The 26915-nt window shown below is 35.7% G+C and overlaps 8 protein-coding genes across 8 annotated transcripts; 4 read left to right on the top strand and 4 right to left on the bottom strand.

Annotated features, from left to right (window-relative positions):
- Positions 1–146: 146 nt before the first annotated feature.
- CHD1 (chromatin-remodeling ATPase CHD1) lies at positions 147–5123 on the bottom strand (the record flags this gene model as incomplete). The annotated part of the gene is made up of 3 exons (XM_020189737.1): positions 147–3791; positions 4122–4463; positions 5001–5123. Coding segments are annotated over 3 exons (4110 nt in total), but the record flags the coding sequence as incomplete, so codon positions are not given.
- A 3739-nt stretch (positions 5124–8862) lies between these two features.
- ASCRUDRAFT_17540 (STE domain-containing protein) lies at positions 8863–9312 on the top strand (the record flags this gene model as incomplete). Its single annotated transcript, XM_020189492.1, has 1 exon — positions 8863–9312. A coding segment is annotated over one exon (450 nt), but the record flags the coding sequence as incomplete, so codon positions are not given.
- A 2758-nt stretch (positions 9313–12070) lies between these two features.
- MIM2 (Mim2p) lies at positions 12071–13267 on the top strand. Its single transcript, XM_020192828.1, has one exon. It carries the CDS (start codon positions 12410–12412, stop codon positions 13166–13168), a length of 759 nt encoding a protein of 252 aa, XP_020048731.1. The 5' UTR covers positions 12071–12409; the 3' UTR covers positions 13169–13267.
- A 281-nt stretch (positions 13268–13548) lies between these two features.
- Positions 13549–18464, bottom strand: ASCRUDRAFT_7001 (ESCRT-0 subunit protein HSE1; the record flags this gene model as incomplete). The annotated part of the gene is made up of 3 exons (XM_020191737.1): positions 13549–14680; positions 16016–18335; positions 18443–18464. 3 exons carry the CDS (start codon positions 18462–18464, stop codon positions 13549–13551), a joined length of 3474 nt encoding a protein of 1157 aa, XP_020048730.1.
- On the bottom strand, positions 18368–19678 carry SRB6 (Srb6p). The gene has a single exon (XM_020192827.1). The coding sequence runs from the start codon at positions 19184–19186 to the stop codon at positions 18842–18844; it is 345 nt and encodes a 114-aa protein (XP_020048729.1). The 5' UTR covers positions 19187–19678; the 3' UTR covers positions 18368–18841.
- Positions 19679–19817: 139 nt separating this feature from the next.
- On the bottom strand, positions 19818–23981 carry PBP1 (Pbp1p; the record flags this gene model as incomplete). Its single annotated transcript, XM_020191647.1, has 2 exons — positions 19818–20672; positions 20814–23981. The coding sequence occupies 2 exons, from the start codon at positions 23979–23981 to the stop codon at positions 19818–19820; spliced, it is 4023 nt and encodes a 1340-aa protein (XP_020048728.1).
- A 524-nt stretch (positions 23982–24505) lies between these two features.
- On the top strand, positions 24506–25456 carry ASCRUDRAFT_69226 (DHHC family palmitoyltransferase; the record flags this gene model as incomplete). The annotated part of the gene is made up of 1 exon (XM_020191646.1): positions 24506–25456. One exon carries the CDS (start codon positions 24506–24508, stop codon positions 25454–25456), a length of 951 nt encoding a protein of 316 aa, XP_020048727.1.
- A 312-nt stretch (positions 25457–25768) lies between these two features.
- ASCRUDRAFT_32354 (PICOT family protein) lies at positions 25769–26614 on the top strand (the record flags this gene model as incomplete). The annotated part of the gene is made up of 2 exons (XM_020190353.1): positions 25769–26202; positions 26314–26614. 2 exons carry the CDS (start codon positions 25769–25771, stop codon positions 26612–26614), a joined length of 735 nt encoding a protein of 244 aa, XP_020048726.1.
- Between the last annotated feature and the right edge of the window lie 301 nt (positions 26615–26915).

The raw sequence follows: 26915 nt of genomic DNA, 5'->3' as shown, positions 1-26915 counted from the left end.
TAAAAAAACAAATAATGAAGGAAAATATCATAAATTGATATAATAAATATGCTGTTTATTTAGACATCAGTAACGGTAGTACTAGCACTAGTATTAATATTAATATTATTGCTATTTGTAGTCGTATTATTATTAGGAGCAGTGGTACTGGCTGATTTTAATTTCGAATACATCTTCATTATCTTTGTACTGTCGACTTTAATGGGCCAGAAATAAGCTGAAAATAACCATAAATGTTTTCTAAACCTGGCCTTCTCAACGCCTTTTCTTATATGTTCATCAAGAATTTGTTTTTCAATATGATCTCCAACTTTAATCAACTCTCGTTTTAATACTTTGGCCCATTCTTTACGATCAAGTCCTTCACCACCTTTTTTCAATTTCTTTAAAGACTTACGAACTGGGAACATAACAACCTTACAATGATTTTCATCCATATCATCATGTCCTGGTTTGGAAATAGAGCGTCTCCTATATTCAGGATGCATCTTATTTCCATTGCCATTCTTATTAGGCATTCCTGGTGATCTTATTCCCATAACTCCATCAGCCTTCTTTTTCTTATATGGTGGTTTACCATTGAGTTCAAAATCATTTCTTGGTTTTCTCATTCTTTTCTTATCCATCACTGAGGCAGGTAAAGATACTGACTCATCTTCTTTACCTTTCAACAAACTTAATAAATAATCAACTCTACGTACTAAATGCACAGATCCAGGAACTTTCTTAATTGTCTTTGATATTATTTCTCCATTGGGTTTTTTTAATTCTTTTGTCAAAGTTTCATTGTTTAAATATATTTTGTTTCCTAATTCTAAAAATGGATCATCTCGAATTTGAGGCCAAGATCCAAATCCAAATTGATAAATCCCAACCAATAAATGTTCATCGTCTTTTTTCAGCCATTCACAAGTCCATCCATGAACAGGTTTAGGATTTCTGACCATTTTATATTTTAATGGATCTGCTTTTGGAACTGCACTTTTAATTACCGCCATATCTTCTGGTCGTGATAAAATCAATTCGGCATTTAAATTTTTAACACCTCTAAAATCAAACAAAATTGCCTTTCTTTCTTTTCTTTTTAGTGCCCATAAAGCAGGACTTTGTTCACTTTGAGGACCGCCTTTAGCTTCTCTTTCTTTTTGTTCAAGTGCTTGTCTTTTTAATTCTTGCAAGGCCTTTTCACGGCGTTCTTCTTCTTCATCTACTAAGGCTTTAGATCTCGCCATTAAATCATTATAAGTATTAATCCATATTTCTTTAGTTTTTCCAACTAATATTCCATCGTCAATAAGTTGATCCCAGGAATCTGATAAGTCCCCAAGTTTAAGTATAGACTTGTATAATGTTCTTACTTCTTTTTCTGCAAGGAAATTATTATTTTCAGCTTTTCTTTTTTTTAATCTAGCTTTTCTTTCATCGCCAGAATCTTCATCTTCATTATAAATGTTTTGAATTTTAGTAAGAGCTGCAGTTCTTCTGGAAGACATTTCTATTTGTTCTTGTAAAAAGATTTCATCTTTTCTTTTCTTTTCTTCTTCTTTAATTTTTTGCAATTCTTCTTCAGGGATGATATCATCCCATTCAACGTTTGCTTTATAATCTGTGACTTCAAATTGCCTTAAGAATTCTTCACCACCTAAATTAGATTCTCCTAAATCTGGAGTCGTAATATGGTCTTCAGCATGATTTAAAACATCATCTAAATTCAAGTCTTCCAATTTCTTTTGATTTCCTTCAGACTTAAACATATTACCAGCACCGAATTTCAAAATTTCACTCAATTCTCCAGCCGAAGGTTCGGTTTTATTTTTTTTGTTAGTACCATTATCGGTTACACCTAAAGATATAATTGCATATTCTAATATCATTTTTTTTCTCGCTTTTTCAAGAACTTGTTCTTCAACTGTATCTTTACTAACAAATCTATAAACCATAACATGATTTTTTTGACCAATTCTATGAGCTCTTGCCATAGCTTGTAAATCAGCTTGAGGATTCCAATCAGAATCAAATATAATAACAGTATCTGCAGTCATCAAATTAATACCTAAACCACCAGCTCTTGTAGATAACAAAAATAAAAAATCCTTAGATCCAGGTGCATTAAAATGATCAATTGCAATACGACGTTGAAAAGCCGGAACAGTACCATCTAATCTTTGAAATTGATAGCCTTTTATCACTAAATAGTCTCCTAGAATGTCCAACATTCTAACCATCTGACTAAAAACTAAAACTCTATGGCCATCTTTTTTAAGTCTAGTTAACAACTTGTCTAACAAAACCATTTTTCCACTAGACATAATTAATCCTCTAAAAATATTTTCTCGAGAAGGCATGCCTACTTTTTCTAAAACTTGTTGCTCAGCATTGTCAAATAAATAAGGATGATTAGAAGCCTTTTTCAATTCTGCCATAATATTTAACAAAGATATCTGAGAACCTTTAGAGCCTGCGTTTAAAGCAGTATAATTTTTTGTTAATATGTTTTTATAATAATGAGCTTGCAAATCCGACAATTCAACTCTAAGAATTCTTTCTGTTTTAGATGGTAAGGATTTCTCGACATCCTTTTTTAATCTTCTTAAAATGTATGGTTGTAATCTTTTATGCAAGTCCCTAATAAAAGTTTCTTGTTCTGCATTTGGTGTGTCAAAATCTATCTCTTGGTCAATTGAAAACTCTCCAGGCATCAAAAAGTTTACTAAAGCGGCCAACTCCTTAATATTATTTTGAAGAGGAGTACCAGTAATAAGCAATCTGTTGGAAACTTTGAAAGAGCGCAAGGCCTCATACAAAGAACTCTCAGCGTTTTTTAATCGATGAGCTTCGTCAACAGCTAGAAATTGCCATTTTAGTGCTCCAAGCTGAGGTCTATCTTTTAAGATAAATTCATAAGTTGTTAACAAAACATTAAACTTTGCCTTTTTTTTACTGGAGTACCATTCGTTTTCTCTTATTGTTTTTCTTGAATTTGCATTTCCAATATAACAAATACAGTTCAAATCAGGAGCCCACTTATCAAAAGTTTCTTGCCATGATGGCATTGTTGATAGAGGAACAACGACTAAATGAGGACCATATTGTCTTCTACTAAAAACAAGCCAACTTATAAAGCCAACGGTTTGAACAGTTTTTCCAAGACCCATTTCATCTGCCAAAATACCATTTTCATTTCTTGACCAAAGAAATGCCATCCAGTTCAAACCGGTAAGTTGGAAATCTCTGAGAATTCCATTTTTAATAAAAAGAGGTTGAGCTACTAATTTTTCAAATCTTGGTCTTGACAAGCCGTAATTTGCTGAATATGCTGGTAAGATTTTTGATTTAACTCTTGCTTGAAATCTTTTAACTTTATCGGGAGAGATTTTAACAATTTCATCAGCATTTTCCCAAGTACAGTCTTCATAATTTAGTCTTCTCCATTTAACGAGATATTGTAGTTGAGTTTCAGTATTGTCAACGTAAATTCTTTGAGAATCAACGATTCTTTCAATGTGTTTATATTCATTTATTTCGCCTAATTTTCTTTCGTTATCTAGGTTTATTAGTTCCAAAGTTTCTCTAGTTACGGTTGGATCATGTTTAATTTCAAAAGCTTCTATTATAAAGGATCTGATGTAGTTGTCAAGTTTTTTGATACCTTTTAAACCCTTCAAAGAAACAAAAGTTTCCCAAGTATTGTGTAGATGAGATTTTCCGGTCCATTTAACTAGGAATTTGTAATTGTCTCTTATTTTGTCCAATTCCATGCCAATTTCGTTTTCTTTTTGAATTCTTTTATCCTTTTTGAGTTTCAATCTTTCTTGTAATTTTAGCTTTTGATCTCCGTCTAGATTAATTTTATTAATATTATCGTCGTTAGTGATTTTTAGATTATTAAGAGTATTAAGAGTATTAAGAGTATTAAGAGTATTAATGTTATCAGTATTAGTGTTATCAATGCTGTTTGTATCATCGAGTGGAGTGGAAGGGGCTGTTTCGTTATCGGAGGGATGTTCAGTTTTGATTCCATCAGTATTGTTTTCTAGGGTTATTTCAGCTTGTTCTACTTCATCGTCATCATCGTTTTCATCATCGGATAGTATTACTTTATGGTTCATTATTTGGTCGACACTGGGAACATCTATATCTTGGGTATTTGTGGTATCATTATTGTAGTAGTAGTAGTCTGAGTAGCCATTTTGTTGAGGGTTTAGAGGAGGAGGAGGAGGAGGCTGATCATCATCAGATTCTAGGAATTCATTTTCGTCATCTTCTATAGCGTAATTTATTATTTTGTTGTTGTTTCTGCTTGAGAATCTTAGTTCAGAAACTTCTTGAGTTTTCTTTGTAGATTTTGATTTTTTGATTTTGGAGGATTTCTTTTTCAGTTTACGTTTTTTGGACCGAGAAGAATAATCGTCATCATCATCATCGTCGTCGTCGTCATCAAAGTAATCATTTGAGTCGCCGTTCTGTTTATAGTTGTTGTTATTATTGTTATCATCACTGTTGTTGTTTGAATTGTTGTTTGAGTTTGAGTTGTTATCATCTATATTGTCATCCGTGTTAATATCTGTATTGTTATCATCGGTGTTGTTATTGGTATTGTTATTGGTGTTGTTATTATTTTCATCATTATCATTATCGTTATCGTTATCATCATGATTATCGTGATGATTATTGTTATTGTTATTGTTATTGTTATTAGTATTATTGTTGTTGCTATTTTGGACCAGATGATCCGAGTGATCATAGGACATACTTTGGTCAGGATCATCATCATTATAAGGAGGAATTTGCATAGATTTTGAATTTATATCGTAGTGTTGATTTTGGTGATCGAGGTAATCTGGGGTATTGTTATTTATTGAACAATCATCGTAAACGGATTCGTCGTCGGTGGGGATGTCGTCGTTGTCGGCGTCGTCAGCGTCAGCGTCGTCGTCGTCGTCGTCGTCGTCATTATAGGATAATTTTTTCTTGGGTCTTCTTCTTCCAAAGGTTTGGACGTTGTCGTCGTCGTCGTCGTCATCGGACTCGTTGTTTTCTTCATAGCGATGAGGAGGAGCGTGGGCTCTGGATGATCTTCTCAATCCATATAGATCAGGATGATCATATGCTTCCTGAGGTATATCAGTTGTTGTAATCATAAGAGTGTGAGAGATGTGAGATGTGAGGAGGGAAGAAGAGGAGGAGGGATGTTGTTTTGGTATGAAAGACGTTGTTTTTGATATGATTAGGTAAATGGGTGAAGCAGATTAGTATTGTTAGTTTGGATGATGGATTGAATGAGTAAAAAGGACGAGAATATTAAAATGAAAAGAAGAGAAAAGAGAAAAAAACAACCAAATTAAGTTTTTATCTTATCTTATCTTATCTTTATTTAAAATAAATTGAGAATAGGTTTGGTGAATGTATTGGATGATGGATCGGGATGGTTTGATTGTATTTTTTTTTTTTTTGTTAGTTAAAATTGAGTAAAACGATGAGAGAAAGTTTTACCCAAAGGGAGGAGGGAAGGAAAAAAAATATTAAATCGTTAAGAAATAATAGATTAATTGAATTAACAAAAAACAAATAGCTGTTGAAATAGGTTTAAGCTTTTGTCTACTTTCCAAGGTGAAAAATTGAGATGGATAGTAGCGAAAAAAGCAGAAGAAAGATAAAGAGAATGGGAGGAAGAAAGAAAGATAGAGGAAAGAAGAAAAAAAGTGGGATTTGAAGAAGAAGATGATGGCTCTGATTTGAAGAATGAAGATTATAATTCAATATTGTGTGAGGATGATAGCGAAGACAGCTCAGTGGGCAAAGAAAGTCGATAGAAAGTCAATCACTACAGACGCAAGTGAGAGGTTGAAAAGCACGCGTTGGTGGATAACTTGTAGGATGATTTGAATTGGGAAATTGTTTCAAATGGGGATTATAAGAGTAGGAAAGAAGAGAAGAGCAACGTTTGGGAGAGAAAAGTGGAGGAAGAAGTAATTGGTGGTTGTTGAAGGACGAGTTGGATAAGGACAGAGGAAAAAGAGGAGGAGGGAAAAAAGAGAAAATTTTTAGAGGTGAACGGGAGGAAGCTGGAAAAGAAGCAGAGGTGGTTCAAGTGCGAAGCAGCTGGGAGAAACACGCGTGATGGAAGTTACAGCCAATCAAGAAGCTGTGATTGGAGAGGATTTGAGGACTACAGAGGAAGCAGAGGCAGGGCGAGAGGCAGAGGTGGGGCCAGAGACGTTGATTGGCAGACTATATAGGAGGCAGAGATGAAGCTGGAGCTGAGCTGAGCAGCAAGCAGCGCAGTGAGCAGCTGGGGCTGGAATAGCAGTCACAACGCACCCAGAAACAGACACTGTCGACACATTGGCAACCACAGGAATGCTGCAAACACCAGTGGTGGCAGGACAAGAGAAAAAATACAATCAGATGGCTATTGACTAGTTCGTTTCAACCAGAGACATCAGGGTGCAAATATCAAGGGAGGCAGCAGCACTGCAATATTCAACCAACAAAAACAGAATCTCGGAGAGCTCAGCAAGCAGTTTATCCAGACGCTGGTTGCCTGATGCAACGAGAGTGAAAACAGGTTGATGCCAAAAACAATACAAGACCCTTGATGAAGACCCTCTTAATGAAGACCCTCTTAATGAACACTTCCTTAATGAACACTTGGACTTGTTGGCAGAGACCTTATCAACAACAAAACATAACGTTGCCAACAGTAAAACCAAATCAACAAGACAAGTTCAACGACCTGGATCAGCTGTGTAAAACATATCGGTCTAGTTAATTATGGAAAATGATATGATACTGGACAATTGAACTAGCCGAAATAATGTGTCAAAAAATATTAAGTTTAGATAAGACATTTTTATTGTTTCGGGAAAAATCTTAGATAAGATAAAAGTAGAATGTGTTCCAGAAGGTTGCTAACAACAGATCGCAGCAAAGACAGCGTTGTAATCATTGACAACAGTTGAATATCAACGAGTAAGCAAATAGTCGATTGAGATGGAAGAGAGACACATTGCAACAAATTCAGGGCGTAGAATATTTGGAGAGAAGGATTTTTTTTTGGAAAATAGTCAAGATGCTAGCCAAAAAGCATGTAATCAAATCGCAGGATAAAAATCTCCCACGTACGAACAAAAAGTAATAGGAAAAAAATTGCAGGCAACTTTTCGAAAAGTGCGAAAACCGGTGCTTTTATACTCCTGCAAATTTTTTAAGATTTCTCTACGTTTTCTCCAAACTGTGATCAGAAAATCACACCGACGGTCTGGAAACTGCACCCGTGACGTGTAATTACCATACCTCTCACGTGAATGATTACGTGAGCAGAAGGCCGTACACAGCCTGATCCGTGCTGCTGGTTTCGCTGGGGAATTGGCTGTTTCAGCTTTGGAGTCTGAAACAGCTGGGCTCATTCTGAAACACCGCGCTTTTGCAGCGTGCCGCGAGAGGGCCCTGGTTCAAACCGCCGGAGAAGAGAAAAACAGTTCTGGTTTTTCCACTAGGAGAGGCCTCGAGCTGTTTCTGCTGCTTTTTTTCCGACTGTGGGACTGCATTTTCCAAATCTGCTGCCCCAGAATTCTCGCCTGTCCTATCCGGACTTGCCCCCGAGAACCCTCACAGCTTTTGTGGTTTCGTCGCTGCGTATTGGCCACAGACCTGCTGTGTCCGGACAGGGTGCGCCTCTGCGATCACGCGACTGTCCGTGTACGAGGGTGCGAGCGGACCACGCGCGCGGGAGGTCTGTGCTATCGGGGCGGAAGAGCAGTGCCCGCGCCGGCTCTGGACATTCTTTGCCCGCCCGAAAAATCACAAACAATACCATTTATTGTTCGTCTCCATTGCTTAAAAATAGCTCTCGTTATATTCTTCACAGTCCATAGCACTTTCAATTTGCATTTTGTTAAGAAAAAGGAATTTAAATTCATCTTTTGATTCTTTTCAATCTTAATTCTTCTATCAATATTATTGTTTAAAGTCTATTTCCCTCTCTTTTTATTCAAATCCAGTAAATATAAAAAAAATTATATTTGCTTTTTTTAAAATTCTTTTCTTTTTTCTTTCTTTTTTCCTCTACAAATCTCTTCAAATAAAATAAACAACACCAATTATTTTTCCTACTTTGTCTCTAGCACTCTCTCAAATAATATTCATTCCTTATATTCACTCCTTATTATCTTGATCCTCTTCTTTTCACCATCCAATCAATTCAAATCAATCCAAATCAATTCAAATCAATCCAATTTCCAAGTCCACCTCTATCTTTTTGACACCATCACTCTCTATACTATACCAGATCTTATCTACCAAAACCCTCCCAAAAATCTGAATTCTCTCTTTTCTCGTCTATCTCGCTATTCTCTAATACACCTTTTCAATCATCTCTATTAATATCTAATCTTTCATTCTATTCTATTCTATTCCATTCCACTCTATTCTATCTATTTTATCTCTATTTTATCTCTATTTTATCTCTATTTTATCTCTATCTTGTACAAGTTCCGTGTATTCTACCGTATCTACCCTTCAATTCAATTTCTTTTATCTTCATTCTACTCAGCAATCAAATGAATTTTACTAATGTCTCCAATATCAACCACTACAACAATTAAATCGGAATCCTCTTCTTCCTTTTCCTCTTCCTCCCAATCAATTCCAAATTCAACATTGAAATTGGTTTCTCCCTCAACAAATCAATCCTTTCTGTCTCATAACAAATCTCAAAATTTAGATCTAAAAGAAACTGATTTAAATCAAAATAATATTTCAAATAAAAATAATATTTCAAATCAAAACAATATCTCAAATAATAAAGTAGTCTCAAATCCAAATCATCCATCATCTTCCTTAGATCCAAAAGACTCAATACAGTCTATCGAACAAAGAATAAGGCTAACTGATGACCTAAAATTCTTCCTCTTAACTGCCCCTGCAAATTGGCAACAATACCAAATAATCAGAAGATACTACTTAAACCACGATGAAGGTTTCATCTCTTGTGTCTATTGGAATGAATTATACTATATCACCGGTACTGACATTGTCAAATGTCTAGTCTATAGGTTTGAACAATTTGGTAGGCAAGTCACTGATCGTAAAAAATTCGAAGAAGGTGTCTTTTCTGACTTAAGAAACCTCAAATGTGACACTGACGCAATTCTTCAACCTCCCAAATCCGATTTCTTGCAATTTCTTTACAAGAATTCTTGTCTAAGAACACAGAAAAAACAAAAAGTCTTTTTCTGGTTCAATGTTCCTCATGATAAATTGTTTGCTGATGCCCTAGAAAGAGACCTAAAAAGAGAATTCACTGGCCAAAACCCAACAACTAAATCCTCCTATGAACCTGCTTTATCTTTCAAATATGATGAATCAAAATCTCTCTTTGACCAGTTGAATAATCACATAGATGCTAAAAAGAGAACCCTAAAAGCCTTTCAACATGATGAAAATGATGAAGATGATAACAATAAACTTTCAACTCTGCCTTCCACTCAACAAACTACTTATCAAACAACAATCAATCTAGCTGGCCCCGTAAATAATCCAAACATCGATTTTTATAACAACAACAACAGCAGCAACAATAACGACAACAACAGCAATTATATAAATCCTCTATCCGATTTAAATCAATCCTTTGACGCTTATGAAAATCAAGAATTCGATGATGAATTTCCTTTAGATTATATTTCCAAAAATGATTACATCAACGAAATCATCGACAACCAAATTCCCTCCAACTTTGATCCATCCATTTTTTTCAATCCTCCAACAAATTCAAATGACTTTTTAACTGAAGATTATTTGATTAATCAATCTTCTCCTTTTCTTCCTTCAATGCCACCACCGCCTCTTCCTCTATCCCACCGTAACCCAATTACCACCAACAGCAATATCAGTACTATCAACAACATCAATAACAACCTTAGTCGTGTTAACAATGATACAACTGTTTTTACCAGCAACATCTCTAGAAATAATGACAATCATAATACCATTGACAATAACATTTACAATAATGATCCTGCTAATAAGCTTAATTCAATCCACAACACTCCCAATATCAACACTAATATCACTCAAAATAACAACGAAATTCTTAAAAATAATGAAAATGACACTTATCTTTCATTGCAGAATAAAGAAAAAACAACACCTCAAAATACTCCACCTGAGAAAATTAAAACTACGTCTATATCTGGTACTTCTATTGACAATCAAGATTCTTCTTTTGCCGAATTAGATAGTTTGAATTTAACAGGCCAAAAATCCGTAAATGATTTTTCCTTAGAAGCAGTTTTAGCAGCAGCACAAGCTCAGGCTCAAGCGCAAGCACAAGCACAGGCTTTAAATCAGGCACAACTACAGTCTCAAGTTCAAGCTCAAGTTCAAGCCCAAATTCAGGCTCAAGCGCAAGCACAAGTTCAAGCCCAGGCTCAAGCTCAAATCCAGGCTCAAACACATGCTTCTCAAATTTTGAATCAAGACTCATATAACTATCCATTTTTAGGTCAATGTTTAACTGGAGAAATAGGAATTCAAGATCCATATTCAAATCCATTAGCCTTTTCTTATTTAACTGCAGCAAATGCAGCAAATACTGGACTAAATGGACAATCCAACAATGCAGCTTTATTTCCTTATCTTAATATGGGTTTGCCTAACATTTATGGAAACCTTAATGATCCAAATAATCAATTGGCTACTTTATTGTTAATCCAACAACAAGCTCAACAAGCTCAACAACAACAGCAACAACAAGCACAACAATTACAACAAACGCAGCAAGTTCAACAGACTCAACAAACACAAGCACAACAGCAGGTACAACAGATTCAACAACAACAACAGCAGCAGCAGCAGCAGCAACAGCAGCCAATGTTTTTTCAACCAATTCAACCCCAATTTAGATATCCTCCAATGCTTTATGGAAATACTGTACCTCAACCATTGAATAATCCTGCCATGAGATTATTACATGCTCAGATTAACGGTGGGGGGTTCAATGGAATCAGCGGAACCAATGGGATTAATAGAACTGGAGCTAGGATCGAAAAACCATCAATTGCTACACATTCAAGATTAAATGCTGCAATCAAAACTAGATTGCAAGGAACATCGTTAATCCCCTCGACCATTGATGAAAATGTAGAAAATGAATTAGGAAGCCCAGCGTTTATTGAAAATGATATTTTAAATCAAGAACAATTTAATGAAAATACGGTTAACAGCAACAATTTCAGAAAAGTTAATGAACAAACGCCAAAGGAAAGAATGAGAAGTAAGTCAACATTATCAATGCCAACTCCAGAATCAACAAAATTATTTTAGGAAAGATTATAATGATTATTTGAAAATATTAAGTAATGTTTATGAATGATTTTAGGGTTTTCTTTTTATTTTTTATTTTATTTTTAGTGGTTGAAAGTTTTTTTGTAATGCTGTTTTGTTTAAAAATGTTTTATTTCAGTTTTTGATTTGTTTTCATTGCCTGGTTATTTTACTTGCTTTCCTTTTTATATGTTTTTTATTTAAATTTACTTTACTTTACTTTACTTTATTTTATTTTATTTATTTATTTTATTTTTGTAGATATTAATTTAGAATTTATTTTATATTATTTTAGATGATTTCTAGTTTTATTTCAATAGGTTTATTAGCAACTCCAAATTAAACAAATTATTGATTGAATTTTAGTGTTCAACAGATCAAGGAACCCTTTTATATATATAAAATTTATTCAAATTATAAGTTTAGCGCTGATATATGATAAAACCAAAATTTGTAATTCAGACAGAGAATTAACAAAATATCTCAACTTGTAAACGAGATTATAGAAATCGCAATTTTTGCCTATTTAAATTGAACAGTAAAACAATAAATCAACATTTAAAACGATGGAAAGAATTTTGAGCACAAATCTTATTGCCTCTAACGCTTGTTTAGCGTTACTAATAGAGTTTGGTTGAAGATCTCTAACTGGGAGCGAAATAGAGCCAGATTAAAAAAGCGGCCATTGAGCTTCTCGACACCAGCCAATACAACGATTTTCCACCATTGCAACCAACAAACACAACCACCAATTCCTGCGAATTGTCTTTTGAAATTGCAAATTCAAAACAGACACTCCAAAGCCAGCAAAATATACCTGCAAAGCTGTCTCCAAAGTCATTATATTCAGTGTCCGTTTTGAGAAGTGTTCCACACTGGTGGTCTTCTTTTGTATGCGGCGGGTGTCCAGTGTGGCTGTGTTGATTATGGCGCATGGTTTGGAACTCAATTGATTGAAATTGAATTGGTGCGTTTCTCCAGCTGGAACAGATGAAGTTATTGGTTGTGGATTTGCAAACAACAACAGCAAAAAAGTTCTGTGGATTGCGAGAAGAGAGAGAATACTGAGTCTACTGAAGATATGTCTACTGTTTCTAACCCCAACACCCCAAAGTTTCTCTCTAACGACCCCCTAAATGAGGATGATGAGTATGATAGCAATGCCAGTGGTAGTATTATCAATGAAACGACTCCTAGCAACGAGAAAGATGGCAAGATGAAAATGAGTGTCAGCGATTACAATGATAATGAAGACATCTCGATTTCAAGGATAATAAAAGATGAGTATGAGTCGATAAGTCTATTTGGGGATAACCTCAAAAGCAGTATTAAAGACGATATTAAGAACGAAACGCTTGATTCACCAAAACCATTAAACTCAAGTTTAGATTCAGATTCCAACCCAATCTCAGGTTTGGGCCCAGCTTTAAATTTGAATAATCAAAATCAAAAGGGTGATATTTCTAACAGTGTTCCATCGATCAAGTTAAAACTTCCTGAACAATCTGAACCAAATGATATCAATTTGAAATTAAATTCTAGTTTTGATAATCAACAGAAAAAAGGTCTTCATAAAAGCGATTTAGATAAAATCAATGAAATTAATAATGACAACAGTGAAGATAATAATATTGAAGAGCGAGGTTTTAAAACAGAAGGTAATAATGATACATTAACATATTTCACAGAAGACGATGATTCTCAAGTACAATGGGAGGAAAGCTTGAATCAATTGCATGCTTTGGTTAATTTTATTGTATTACCATTAGTTGGGAAAATGTTAGGAAGAAGATTTGCAAATCTATTATGGTCCAAAATAGCTGATAGAATATGGAGATGATTTACTTTGATTTGGTTCAATTTACACAGCACAATATTTAAATTTATATACTTATACACATATATATATATCTTATTCATTTATGAGTGAAAACAAAAATAAAAAAATTAATGATTATTTATTAAGTAATGGTTTGTTGTAGTTCCTTGACAAATGTACTATAAATTGATGATAAAACTAAAACAAAACAAAAAAAACAAAAAAACAACAACAAACAACAACAACAAATAACAAAAATAAAAAAAATAACTAAAAAATAAAACCAATAATAGAAGAAAAAGTGGTAAATAGTAAATGGTATAAGTCTATATGAATAAATTAAAGCTCAAACAAAATAATAATAAAATAAGTGAGAATAATAAGAATAATAATTGGGATACTTAAAAATCGTTCAAAATATTAGCAATTGAAACCATTTGTTCGTTCATTAATTTGTTACTAATTTGTTTTATAATTGAAATGACAGGGGATATTAAATTTGTGTTTAATTTTTTATCAATTTCATTTAATAATTTATAAGTAATCATATTTTTGATATCAATTTTTGGTTGGTTAAATTGGTTCAGTTGGCTAAATTGGTTAAATTGATTGAATTGATTATAAGCATCCTTTTCATTGTGAGGATTTTCATTATAAGATTTAAAAGAAGATAGCGCCGAGCTTGAATTGTAAGAATTTAAGGAGTTTGAATTGAGAGTGGTAGAGCTGGCGGTTGCTGTAGTTGGGGTATGATTATAATTTGAGTTATTATTGTAGTTTGAAGTATTTAGCAGATTTTGTTGAGATTGAGATTGGGATTGATTTTGGGAATTGAAATTAGGATTTATCGAGTTTGAGTTTAATTGATAGTTGACATTATTTTGATTATTTTGATTATTTTGATTATTTTGATTATTTTGATTAAATTGAATAGGTGAATCTTTATATAGATCATTTATATGAAAATTGATTTTTATAAATACTTTTATAAGGATTTTTAACAAGGTTATAAAAGAAAAAATGTTATCGATTGTATTATTGTTTGATAGTTGAATAATGTTTAGATTGACGCTATTAGTTCTAGTTGAATGATTTGAATGGGAATTAGTAGCATTGTTATTATTGTGATGATAATGATAATTATAGTTATAGTTATTGTTACTATTATGATTATAAATATTAGGTTTATATTTATTTGAATTGGAAGAGGTTGAATTTGAATTTGAATTTGAATTCAAATTAGAATAACTATTGGTATGGTTTAAAGAGATTGAATTGTTATTAGTATTTGTATTTACATTGAGATAATTTTGATTTTTGATTAAAAGAGAATTAAATTGATTTAGGACATTTAAAAAGTTTTCCAAGAAAAATTTTAAATTATTATTATTGATGGGATAGTTAAGTAAAGTACCTAATTTCAAACCCAATTTCAAGAGTTTTTTTGAAATTAGAGGAAAATTATTGTTTAAAATCTTGATATGTTCTTTTGATAGATATATCACATTCATAAAATAAACTCCACCATGCTGTCTAAAATCAATGGTAAAAACAAATAAAAATAAAAAAAATTGAGCTGGTTGTTAATATTAGCTTATCTAATAGAAAAAAAAGAAGATAATTAAAGATTAATGGAGTTAATACACATACAGATGAAGCATATGATTCAAAGACTTTATCTTTGTAGTTATTATATTATGGCAAAGAACGTACTCCTGCTCAGACATCATATCAGTCATTGTGAGATATCAATTTTTCTATGAGAATAGTATAATTGGATAATTTACAAATATAATCTGTGGTATAATTTGTGATATAGTCTGTGATATAGTCTGTGATAGTCTATGGGATAACCTATGATAATAAGTAATTTGCACAAAACTTGGCTCAAATAAAGAGCAGCATAGAAACAGTAATGAACAGCTGGAAGATAAGTGAGAGAAGAGCTAATATATCATTGAAAATTCTGTCTCTTGAAAAAGCCCAGTAATCAAACAGTATTGCACTCCGGTATTATCAGAAAGAAATATGATCCTTTTCTTTGAGTCGTAGGGAATTTTAAATGTCGTATTCTTGCTGCTGTGTTCCACAATAGCTTTAATAGCTTTGACTGTTGGAAGATCGCTCTGAAAAGGTTATCAACATCCAATGTTACTCGCAAGCTTATTGCTCGCTTCTCTGGGATGGAACACAGACCTCTCCCCAGCGCCCTCGCTCCCTGCGCAAACATGGCGGATCCGGGACAGACACATCCTGCATCCAGCCTACAGCAGTCTGATTCGGGACGCACTGCACAGCGCACGCTTTGTGTCTCACATGCATTGGTGCATGTGCACGCTGTGGGACGTGCACAGGGGTCTGTGCGCAGGGGTCTGTGCGCGTCTCCATGGGCAGACCACGCTGGAGGAGCGCCTGGAAGCGCATCACACCACCGGATCTGGCTTCTTTGCACCACAGGCAGCAAAAACCTCTGCTTTGGGTGCTTTGGGGTCTCCAGCGCCTGTCTCCGGAAGCGGATGCCGGCAGTTGGGGCTGGGAGACAGTGTCTTACTAGCCGGTCCCTTATCTGCGGTTTTGAGTTTATGATTCATGTAATGTTCTTGCCAATTGTCTTTTGAAATGATCTGAAGAAGATTACACTCAACATGAACATTAAAGAATGTTACAACTGCATGTCTGTGTCTACATTACAAACTGTATTGATCTAAGCATTGATTTATTGAACTGACTAACCTAAACTAATTAAATAACGGAAATGACTATTTGGGAACTAATTCTATTACTATAGAGTTCATCGACAGATAAAATGGAAAAATAAGAAAAATAAGAAAAAAAGGAATTAATGAGTTCCAATTTACCTAAAAAAACTTACTGACGTCGGTTGGATATGGTGCACTTCCCTTTCTGCCATTTCCTTGTTGAGCTGGCAGAGTAGTTTGTAGAGTTGTAGAACCGCCAGCATTGTTTTCCTTTAATGGATTACTGATTTCAAATTGGTTCATGTCTGGATATGGTTTAAAAGTGTGTTGTGGAGCCAATGGTGCTGGTGTTGGTCCAAGTGATAAGTTAGATTGTTGGTCTTGACTTGGTGGTTGGTATCCTGCATTGTATCCAGTAGCAACTGGCTTAATGGTTTGTGCTGGATTTTGATATTCTGGGTTATAACCAGGAGGTGCATTCTGAGGACGTGTATATCCACCAGATGTGTGAGGATCAATAAAATGTTGTTGTTGTAGTGGTGGTTGCTGTTGCTGTTGCTGTTGCTGTTGTGGTTGTGATTGTTGGTTAGGACCAGGGCCTTGATATCCTCCAGTTGTATTCGGTAGAACATTTATTGTATTTGGGTGATTTCCTGGACGTCCACCAGTAGAATTAGGATTAACGTTTGGTAGAAGACTTTGGAATCCTCCAGTACTATTCATAGTAATGGGATTTGGTGGTTGAGGTTGGGTTTGTGGTGGCGATTGTGATGGTTGAGAATTTTGTTGATATGGATTAGAGATACTGCCGCCAGTAGAGTTAGATGAGCCCGCAACATTTGAAGGATATTGAAATTTATAATTATTTGGTTGATTTGGTTGATTTGGTTGTTGTGTGTTTCCTAGATAATAGTTGAATGGGTTATTTACTGATGTTCCCTGAGGTTGAATGTGAGTTGGCCCTGAGTTATTAACACTATAAGGGTCACTCTGTAATTTTTGGGATAGTGGTTGAAGTGGTAGTTGAGATGGTGGTTGTTGTGGCTGACCAAAACCAGTATACTGTGAATAAATTTGGCCTGAGGTCATTGATTTCTTTGAAGCAGGTGTTTTAAATTGATTAATTGCATCATCCATTAAATCATTATAAATTCTTTCACTTTCCATTAGTTTTTCATTTAATTGAAGCAAACCATCTTTTCTTTCGGAGTATTTTTCAATCAATTTACCTAATTTGGGACGAACAGAGATTAGATTGTTAAATAAATCAGTGAGGCTCTGATCGTTAATTAGTTTGATAAATTCCTGTTGAGAGAGTTGGTTATTTTCCGATTCATTGTTGATGGTTGTTAATCTAATTAATAGTCTTTCAATATTAGAAGATTGTTTTAGAATATCTGATTCAATTTTGTTTTCTTTTAACAATTCTTCGGGGGAAGGATCCTTGATTGGCGAGACGTAATTTAATGGGAATATACCGATTTGGCCATTCAATGAACCTCTCCACCAGTCTTTATAAACTGATTCCAATACGATGATTGTATCGCCCTTTTTAAAGGATAATTCGTCTGGTTCGACAGAAATTAAATCGTAGAGCGCTTTAACACGGGTGATTACAGCTGGAGATAAGGGTTCAGTATTTTCAGCTTTTATTTCAGAAACCGACAGATCTTGTACTAGTAGTTGAGGTTCAGGTTCAGGTTCAGGTTCGGGTTTAGGTTCAGATTGATGTTGATGTTGAGGTTTAGAAAATGGATCATTTGTAAAATCCGGTTCAATTTTTGGTTGCAATTGGGATTGAGATTGAGATTGGGATTGGGATTTGTCATTTATAAATAGGTCTTTGAATTGATTATTTAAATTCGATTCATCATTTGATTTTTTGATTGATTCAACAGGTTTTTGAAATTTAGTATAACTAGTTCTCCAGCTTTGTTCTTGATTATACTCTTTGAGAGATAGTTCCAAGACTTTTTTTAATTCATCATCTTCTAGAGCTTTATCGGCTTCTTGCATTTGATCCTTTTGAGGTAACGAGGGACCATCAGAAGAAGAAGGAGCATAAGCAGAGTTGGCGTTGTTATTTGGGAATAACTCAGGGTGCTTTTTTTTGATTTTTTTTAATAAATCATCGACTAAACGCAACGAGGGATCATTTTTAAAAGAGTGTGATAATTGGGTTAAAACAGAGATTAATTCTTGTTTAATAGTAATATGAATCTTTTTGTTTGATATAATATTATCGTATAATAAGTTTGTGAAGTTTTTTGAAGCAGCTTGAAACTTCATTTTTGAACCACAATTCTCGGATAGAGCCTGCAATAAAGTTATTGATCGTAATAAGATATTTGCATTATTTATCATGAATCTCTTGCCTAAAGTTTTGATAGCGATTTCAGGACCATCGGTTGGATCATTATTAACAAGATCACAGACTTCTAGGATGTCCTCCCAGTTATCGGTCATCTGAGCTTCATCAGTAGTTTGAACTGTTTATGATTGATAGGATCATCAATTGTTAGTAAGGGTTTTTTTGTTTTTTTAGTGTTATAAAAACAGGAAAAACAAGAAGAAAATAAAAGCAGCGCAGACATACGAATAAGATCTTCCAAAGCCATTTTGAGTGTGATTGTCTAGGTGGTTAGCAGCAATTATCTCTGAACAGTGAAAGAAAGAGGAAGAGCATTATATCCTCCAGCTCAAAAGAGAAAAAGGAGCTTTTACTGAGCTGCGGTAAGCTCAGAGGCAGTGGCGCTCCTAATGCAGACACGCTCAAATGTGGCCAGAAGTGCTCAACCCATACTGATACTGCGGGTACTACACGGCAATTATCCACACAAAGTCACATGTACCACGTGGTAAATGATAGATATCTCCCATCTGCGCATGCTGTTTTGGCCACAAAATAGGCGGTGACTTGCTGCCTATGAGTGAAGCATTGGAGTGTGATGGAAGTGAAGTAGCTGTTGAAGTAGCTGAAGTGCCCTGGCGTAATCTAGCTGGAGTTCTCCCTGAAGAGCACGTAGTTGTCCATGGTGGTGTAGCTGTCCTCCACCTCACAGATCCTAGAAAGCAACTCGTTGAGCCTGGCGTCAAGGTTGGTGCAGATGGAGCTCTCGTTGCTCTGCCTCTTCTCGAGTCCATCCTCCACTGAGTTGGGCAATTGGTTCAAGATCCACGACTCCTTTAACGCCCTAGTTATCGTCAAGAGCTCCTCAATCATCCGGATGATGGTGGTGCTGTCGGTTTCCATCTGCAAAAGATCAGTCAAGACCATCTCCTGGGACTTGTTCTCAGGACGATCCTCCATGTAGTCGTGGTCGTACTCATCGTCCTCCATCGAGATCACTTGGTTCTGGTGCTGGTGTTAGTCGATGTTCGATGTTCGATGTCCTTCTCTTCTCTGGGGCACTCCATACGTACCGAGCATAGTTTGATGATGTTGGAAAATCGGTTGATGATGGTTTCTGTGTTCTGATTCACTCTCTCTGCCACAGCGTGTTAGTACTTCTGGCTCTCAAAAGCACACTGTGCTGGTGCAAACACCTTCCTCGAAACACTTACGAAGATACTGGCTCGACTTCTGCTGCATTTTGTACTGTTTGTGGTGGATTGCCTTCTCTACTGAGTTTCTCAGGTTCGCTTTCTCAAGTCTACTTTCTCAGGCTCACTTTTTTGAGTGGGCGGAACTTTATTTAAATTTTGCGTTTATTGAGTATTGCTCTTTTCACTAGTTATCTAAGTATGTACGTTAATCATGGCGTTGGCTGTTGTGTTATTTACTGTCAATAGAAAAGAGCATCCAGTCCGAGAAATCAATCAAAAAAAAAAAACACATTTCTTTCTCTGTAAAGTAAACAATATCCCATCATTTTTAATAGGTTTTTTCGTTTTGATGTTCTATTTTTTGTCAGCCTAAAGTATCTGATCTTATCTTATCTTATCCGTCTTGTCTTGTCTTATCTTATCTTTTAATTGTATTTTGAGTATCCTGATTGAGGAGACATGTTGGATCCTGGCCCATTTCCTCTCATATTGCCCCCATAATTATAACCAGGGCCTGGCATATATCCATTCTGTGGCATATAACGCATAAAGGCTCCATCTGTCACCATTGGCATCATATTGGGCATTGTAGACATAAACCCATATGGTGGCATTCCACCTCTCATGTTATTGTAAACCGGCACTGCCCCAACTGGAAAACTTTCGTATCCTGAGTATCCTGGCGACACAAACGAGTTGATTGGTATAGGTCCATACTGTGCACCCATGCCTCCATCGTATGGTGGACCTCCTCTTATTATTGGCACCATTTGTGGTGTAATTATTGGCGACATATTAGAATTCATATTTGGTATACTATCAGCATGACGATTATGATGATGATTATTTCCATTGTTGTAATTGGAAATATATCGGTTTTTATGCTGCGCAATCACTGATTCCTTTGGTGGAAATAATGATATATGCGATTTTTCCAACGTCTCCGCCCATGTGGGATTAGTAGCATAAGCCCTTTCAACTATTACTGGACCAGAATCGTCTCCATGATTCTTTTTCGCATCAATAAACAAATTGAAATCTTCATTGAGATTTTTTGATCGATTTGGATCATACTTTATATTTTTGTTTCCGAAAAAATGCGCATTCATATTCATATTTCTTTTACTATAATGCATTCCGCGGTTATTTGGCGATGAAAGATTTTGATGTGGTTGATTAGGTGAAATCATATTAAAATTGTTCATTGGTGATGAATGAGGTGTAGATGGTGTAAATGATGCTGCTGCTGGATTAAGTTTAATTGGTCGGTTTAAATCTGCCTTTCTTCCGAATTTATTTATATGTTTTACTGCTGGAGAGGATATATTACTATTACTATTACTATTATTATTATTATTATTATTATTATTATTATTATTGTTGTTGTTGTTATTATTATTAGCATTAGCATTAGCATTAACATTAACATTAACATTAGCATTAGCATTATTATTAACATTAATGGCATTAATGGCATTATCAGAATTACTAACATTAACATTATTAGCATTTGTATTACTAGTATTAGAAGTAGCATTGTTAGAGTTATTAGAAACAATACTATTATTACCATTATTACTATTATTACTATTATTACTATTATTACTATTATTACTATTATTATTGGTAGTTCCCAATGTCTTTGGTTTGGCAGGCAATTTTACATCAGGTTTGATTATCGTATTAGATGATGTGTTATGATTTACATTCGAATTTTGATTACTATTGTTATTAGTAACAACATTGACAGTAGTATTAGAAGCAGTATTAGAAGCAGTATTGGAACTACTACTATTAGTGTTAGTAACACTTGTAGCACTTGAAATACTTGCAGACGTAGTATCACTTGTTATTGGCTTTGCAAAACTGGATAATTTTCCAACCGATATTTGTTTTTTAATAATCTCTTCTTGTTTATTTTTGTCCTTGGATAATATAGGCAATAAATCTGTTGGAAATTTTTGTGGAACTTTAAATGTGGCAGCAAATTCTTTCAATGAATTAATTTCGGATTGTGCATTGATTCTCAGTGATTCATTCGAAAAATTTCTAAAAGTATGTCCATGAATATTAGAGTAATTTCTATGAGAAGAATTTCTGAAATAGTTTAATGAATTGTGTCCACTTGAGACTGCAGCCTTTATCTGAGTAATGTGTTCATTATGTTTAATTTCAGGTTTGGATGGAATTGATTTTGGTAAACTCTTTGGCAAATCTTTCAAAAACGGTTTAACAGATTTATCATTATTAATTGGTTTTTCGTTTTTCTTATTTTTACCGGTCTCTATTAATGAAGGAGAGGAAGAACTGGAAATTTTAACAGCATCAATGTTTTCTTGAGAAAGAGAAACAACAGAGTTTGTTGCAGTTGGATTTTTAATGATTTCTAGTTTTTCTTCCACCAATTGAGTATCTTTAGACACTGTAGATGTTGATAGAAAATTTTCAATGTTTTTTTCTTTCAAAGATTCGATTTTTATATCTTTTTCATCTTTTGTTTCATTTTTGAGTTGATTAACAATTTCAGAATCGTTTATTTTTGGAGGTTCTGCAGTTTCTGTGATTTCTGCGATTTCTGTGATTTCTGGGGTTATATTTTTGTTTTCTGGAGCAAGAGATAATTTTGATATTAAAGTATTAAACTGGGCATTTTCTTTTGAGTTGTTATTATTATTAACATTAGTGTTATTTCTATTGATGGAATTAGCTTTCATTGAAGAAATAATGGCGGGATCTAGATTGTGAATTTCATTTCTTTGTTTTGGAGGGATGTATTTAGATGAGTCTTTTTTGATTAGATTTGACGGTAAACTGTTTGTATTACCAAGAGAGTGACCCATTTTCAAAGTTGCCATTAATTCATCACCTCTTCTATCAACACCGGAGTACTTGTCTTCCTCATCCAAGTCAATGTTGTCTAAGATGATGCCTCTATCTTCAGCAATGATGGGGTTGTTATTGTGAGATTGGCTTTTGATTTCTTTTTCTATTTTCTGAGCAAATTCGTATCTTTGTTTGAAGTCAGGAGCATCGGTTGAGATTGCGGTTGTGTAAAAGTTTTCATTATAGCTTGGACGTATACCGAACTTGATTTCATTTGTGAGGAACTGGTTCCATTTTTGAGAAGAGGGAATAATTCCGGAGGATTCAGATTCTAGTTCTAGGTCTAGGTTGACGTTGCTGTTGTCGGGAACCCATTGCTGGAGTTCGCGTTCTTTGTATTTGATGTTCTTTGAAATGTCTAGATCAGTTTTGAACATTGATTTTGATTTTTCGTAATTTGGGGTAAATTTGTTGGAAAAGTTGTTAGAAAGAATTGGTCTTTGGGGGATAGAGGAAGGTAGGGAGGAGATTAAGGAGGAATGTTTTTTGTAGGAAGAAGAGGTATTAGTTGATGAAGAGGGTTGTTTTTTGATTTCTGTTTTTTTTTCCGATTTATCGAGAGATGTTTCAGGTAATGTGATTTGTTTATTGTCTTTAAGCTCTTTAGTGTCTTTATTGTCTTTAGTGTCTTTAATCTCTTTAATTTCTTTAATTTCTTTAATTTCTTTAATTTCTTTAATATCTTTAATATCTTTAATATCTTTAATATCTTTAATATCTTTAGTATCTTTAGTATCTTTAGTGTCTTTAGTGTCTTTAATCTCTTTAGTATCTTTAAGCTCTTTTGGAATTAATTTTTGTTTAACATCATTTTGATCTAATTTCAATTTATTATCAGTGATAACATCATTCGAATTTGATAAATTTACATTTAAAATCTGCAAGTCCATTAAATCCTTTGATTGAATGATTAGGATTTCGGGCAAGTCATTAATGAAGGAGTCGTTAAGGGAAGAGGAGGAAGTGGAGGAGTTGATAATTGGATCGATTTGGACAGGTTTTTTGAGGACAATGTCTAGAGGTAAAGAAGATGGGTTGATTACGGCTAGGGTGCCTTTATATCTTGCGCCAGAGGATACAGTTGCGATGGATAAGCAGTTTTGACTTTTAAAGTAGAGGTAGTTTGTGCGGTCGTTCATGTGTTGGAGGTCGTGGTCGTTGAGATCATTTATGTTGAAGTCGTTGTTGTTGAAATAAGGAAAGGTGTTGTTAGGCAAGAAGAAGGAGGAGGAGGATGTGGTAGTAGTGATGGTGGGATTGGATGAAGAGTAGTTTGTGTTTGTTGAATTAGAGTTTTGATTTGGATTTTGTATATTTTGATAATTGCTGTTATTGTTAAATTGGTTATTACGACGATTAAGGGAGTTTTGAATTGAGTTAGGGTTTGAGATAGAGTTGTTTGTATTGTTTGGGTTGTTGGTTGTTAGGCTGTTATTTCTCGATGAGGAGTGGTGGTGGTGGTGGTGGTAATTTTGTCTTCTATAGTTTGTGTTGCTGTTTATAGTATTTGTGTTGTTATTGTTATTTGAGACATTTTTAGAGAAAGTATTTATATTTTGAGAGTTGTTAGAACCAGTGATGGGATTTGTATTGAGAGGGTTAGTATAGGAGTTTTTAGTGGTTGTTGTTGTTGTGGTAGGATTGCTGTTGTTGTTTGAATTGGTAGTATTATTACCAGAGGCAGACTTATTGGCGAAAGTTCTCATAATTTTCAGATCAATTCGACGATAAGATCAGAGAGATATAGTATAGTCTTTGCGAATGGAAAGAGAACAGAAAGAGGGTGAAAAAGAGGTGGAAAGAACAGGAAAAGGAAAACGGAAACGAAAAGGATAGCAACAGCTATGGCAGCAGGAGTGAGATGAAGGTGGGAAGCAGAACAATGATCTGAGGACTGTAGAATAGCTCTAAACTATCGCTAGGAGGTTTGTTATGGTATTCTTGACTGTTGTTGGTCAGTGGATAGTGTTGAATAGCTGATTCAGGCAATAATGCAACATCACTTTCTTCGTCAGCTTCTGTACACAGCACAACTCGGCAGGCAGACAAAAGACAGCAAAATGCAGTGGGCAGGCAGCAGAGGGTGGTGCTTCTGGTGCCTCTGGTGCCTCTTCTTCTCTGGAGGACACGCACCAGCCAGACGGATGGTCACGTGCACGTCACCCGGCCGAGCGTCCGCAGAAGAAGCACAGACACCACCGGCAGCAGAAGCACCACCACCACCACCACCATGGCCTCCTGTGTGCTGCACGTGCTTCCGGCATGCTTTGTGGGGCTCTTCTCGGGCTGCTGCGCGATGTTCTTTGGCGGCGTGTACCCCTCGCTCGGCTGCTCGCACAGCGTCGTCCTCAACGCAGTGCTTTCTGTGGTGCTCACCAACAACTGCCTCTTGTTCCTCGTCCTCTGTGCAAAGAGCCCCAGCTGCCCCCTCCACCAGCAGCGCCATCATCGCGCCTACCAGGCTCTCTTCCCGCCCAACGAGTTGATTTACTTCCGCCAGCACTACCACGATCCTACCCTCGCCCTCTGCTCCAAGTGCCTCCTCCCCACGCTCCCTCGGATGCTCCACTGCAAACACTGCGACCGCTGCGTCTTGGACTTCGACCACCACTGCTACTGGATCAACAACTGCGTGGGCTACTACAACTACAAGTACTTTCTCGTCTTCATCCTCAATTTGGCCGCCATTCTGTGCTTGTCGGTCTACTTCAACTTCCTCTTCCTACGTCAGGCCTATTCTGCCAATTCCGCAGCTTACGCTCATGTCGCCCACAGTCCACTCAACTACAAGCTCCTCGTCTTCTTGGTTGTCTCAAACAAGCAAAATGAAGTAGCCGGCATCTTGCTCATCGTCTGCTTCTTTCTCGCCTGGTTCCTCTTCATTTTTCTCTACCAGATGCTCAACAACATCTACTTGGGCATCAACGCCAGCGAGTACAAAAAATGGGCCAACGTCCAGTCTCTCGTCCAAGCACATCTCCTCTACTACAACTCGGAAAACAACACCTACTACCAAAGGTCTGCTTCCACACTACGCCCTCTCAACAAACTCGACCACCACTCAATTCCCATCTCCTCCCGCACTCGTCCTGTCACATCCATCGACAACATCGACAACATCTACGACAGTGGCTTTGCCCAAAACCTCCTTCTCAAACTCGCCTCTCCCTTCCCTTCCTAGCTCCACACCGCTCCACCACTGTGGACCTGCACGCACACACGCTCTGCTGCTGCTTGCACCCTCTCCTACCATCCCACAGCACTGGTACTCCCGTCACACACGCACGTGCCGTGACGTGAATCTCTCGTCCAGCGAAAAGCGCTGCGTTACTAATCACCCATATTTGAACCCTCTCTTCTGAGTATAAAAGAAAAAACAATCCTCCATTCTCTCTCGTTTTTTTATCTCCAACTATCGCCTGCTAACTTCTCCCTTCTAATTATCCTAATTGCCTCTTTGCCCTCCTCCTTCACTTTCTTATTTGCTCCCACAATGTCTGTTACCACTATAGAGTCTGAATCTCAATTCACTGACATAACAAACTCAACCCCAAAGGATAAACTCCTATCCCTCTATTTCTCTGCCAAATGGGCTGCTCCTTGCATCCAAATGAACAAAGTCTTCATCACTCTAGCTGACGCTAACCCTAATGTGTCCTTCATCTCAATTGATGCTGACAACTTGCCCGATATCGCTGAATTATTCGAAGTCCAATCCGTCCCCCATTTTGTTTTTATCAAAAATGGAACCATCTTGAAAGAATTGTCTGGCGCTGATCCAAAACAGTTTGCTAGCACCTTGAACTTTTACTCTTCTCAAGACTCTTCCAACGAAAATCCAAAAGATCCATCTAAACAGCCATCTCCAAAAGAATCATCTTCAAAAGACTCTTCAATTTCAACTCCCCCATCCCAACCTCAGTCTCAGTCTCAGTCTCAACCTCAACCTCAACCTCAACAACAACAACAACAACAACAACCAGCTCCTCTTCCAACTCCCTCAATAAAACAAGAAACTCAAGATGAATTAAACCAAAGATTAAAAAAAATAACCTGTGCAGCCCAAGTAATGCTATTCATGAAGGGCACTCCTTCCCAACCCAAATGTGGCTTTTCCAGACAAGTCGTTGCAATTCTCAGAGAAAACAAAGTCCGTTTTGGTTTCTTTGATATCCTCAAAGACGACAGTGTAAGACAAGGTTTGAAAGTCTTTTCCGATTGGCCAACTTACCCACAACTATACATAAATGGCGAATTCCAAGGTGGTTTGGATATCATTAAAGAAACCTTAGAAGAAGACCCAGATTTCTTTAAAAATATAATCTCAAATAAATCTTAATTCTATATATATTACTCTATATTACTCTACTCTATATCACCCTATATCTTATATCCATGTGTTATCTCTTTTTTTTTTCTTCTCTCTTCTCTCTTTATTCTTTAATCTTTAATCCTCACTTTAATATATAGCATTTTAATAATCATCACTAACCAAAAAAGAAAAAACATTAAAAAAGAAAAACAAAAAAACAATCTCTTTAAAACCCCTTATATACTACAAAACTAAATGTTATCAAGCTCTGAATCACTAGATATCTCTCCCTCGCTACTAAATCCTTCAACGCTAATCTCCTTTCCAT

This window comes from Ascoidea rubescens (genome assembly GCF_001661345.1).
Source record: "Ascoidea rubescens DSM 1968 unplaced genomic scaffold ASCRUscaffold_3, whole genome shotgun sequence".
Lineage (NCBI taxonomy): Eukaryota > Fungi > Ascomycota > Saccharomycetes > Ascoideales > Ascoideaceae > Ascoidea > Ascoidea rubescens.
Note: the sequence above shows the minus strand (reverse complement) of the source record. Positions and strands in the feature narration are given on the sequence as shown.

Excerpts from the sequence above, each read along its gene's own strand:
- MIM2 (XM_020192828.1), top strand. The coding sequence starts at position 12,410 with ATGTCTACTGTTTCTAACCCCAACACCCCAAAGTTTCTCTCTAACGAC.
- SRB6 (XM_020192827.1), bottom strand. The coding sequence starts at position 19,186 with ATGGAGGACGATGAGTACGACCACGACTACATGGAGGATCGTCCTGAG.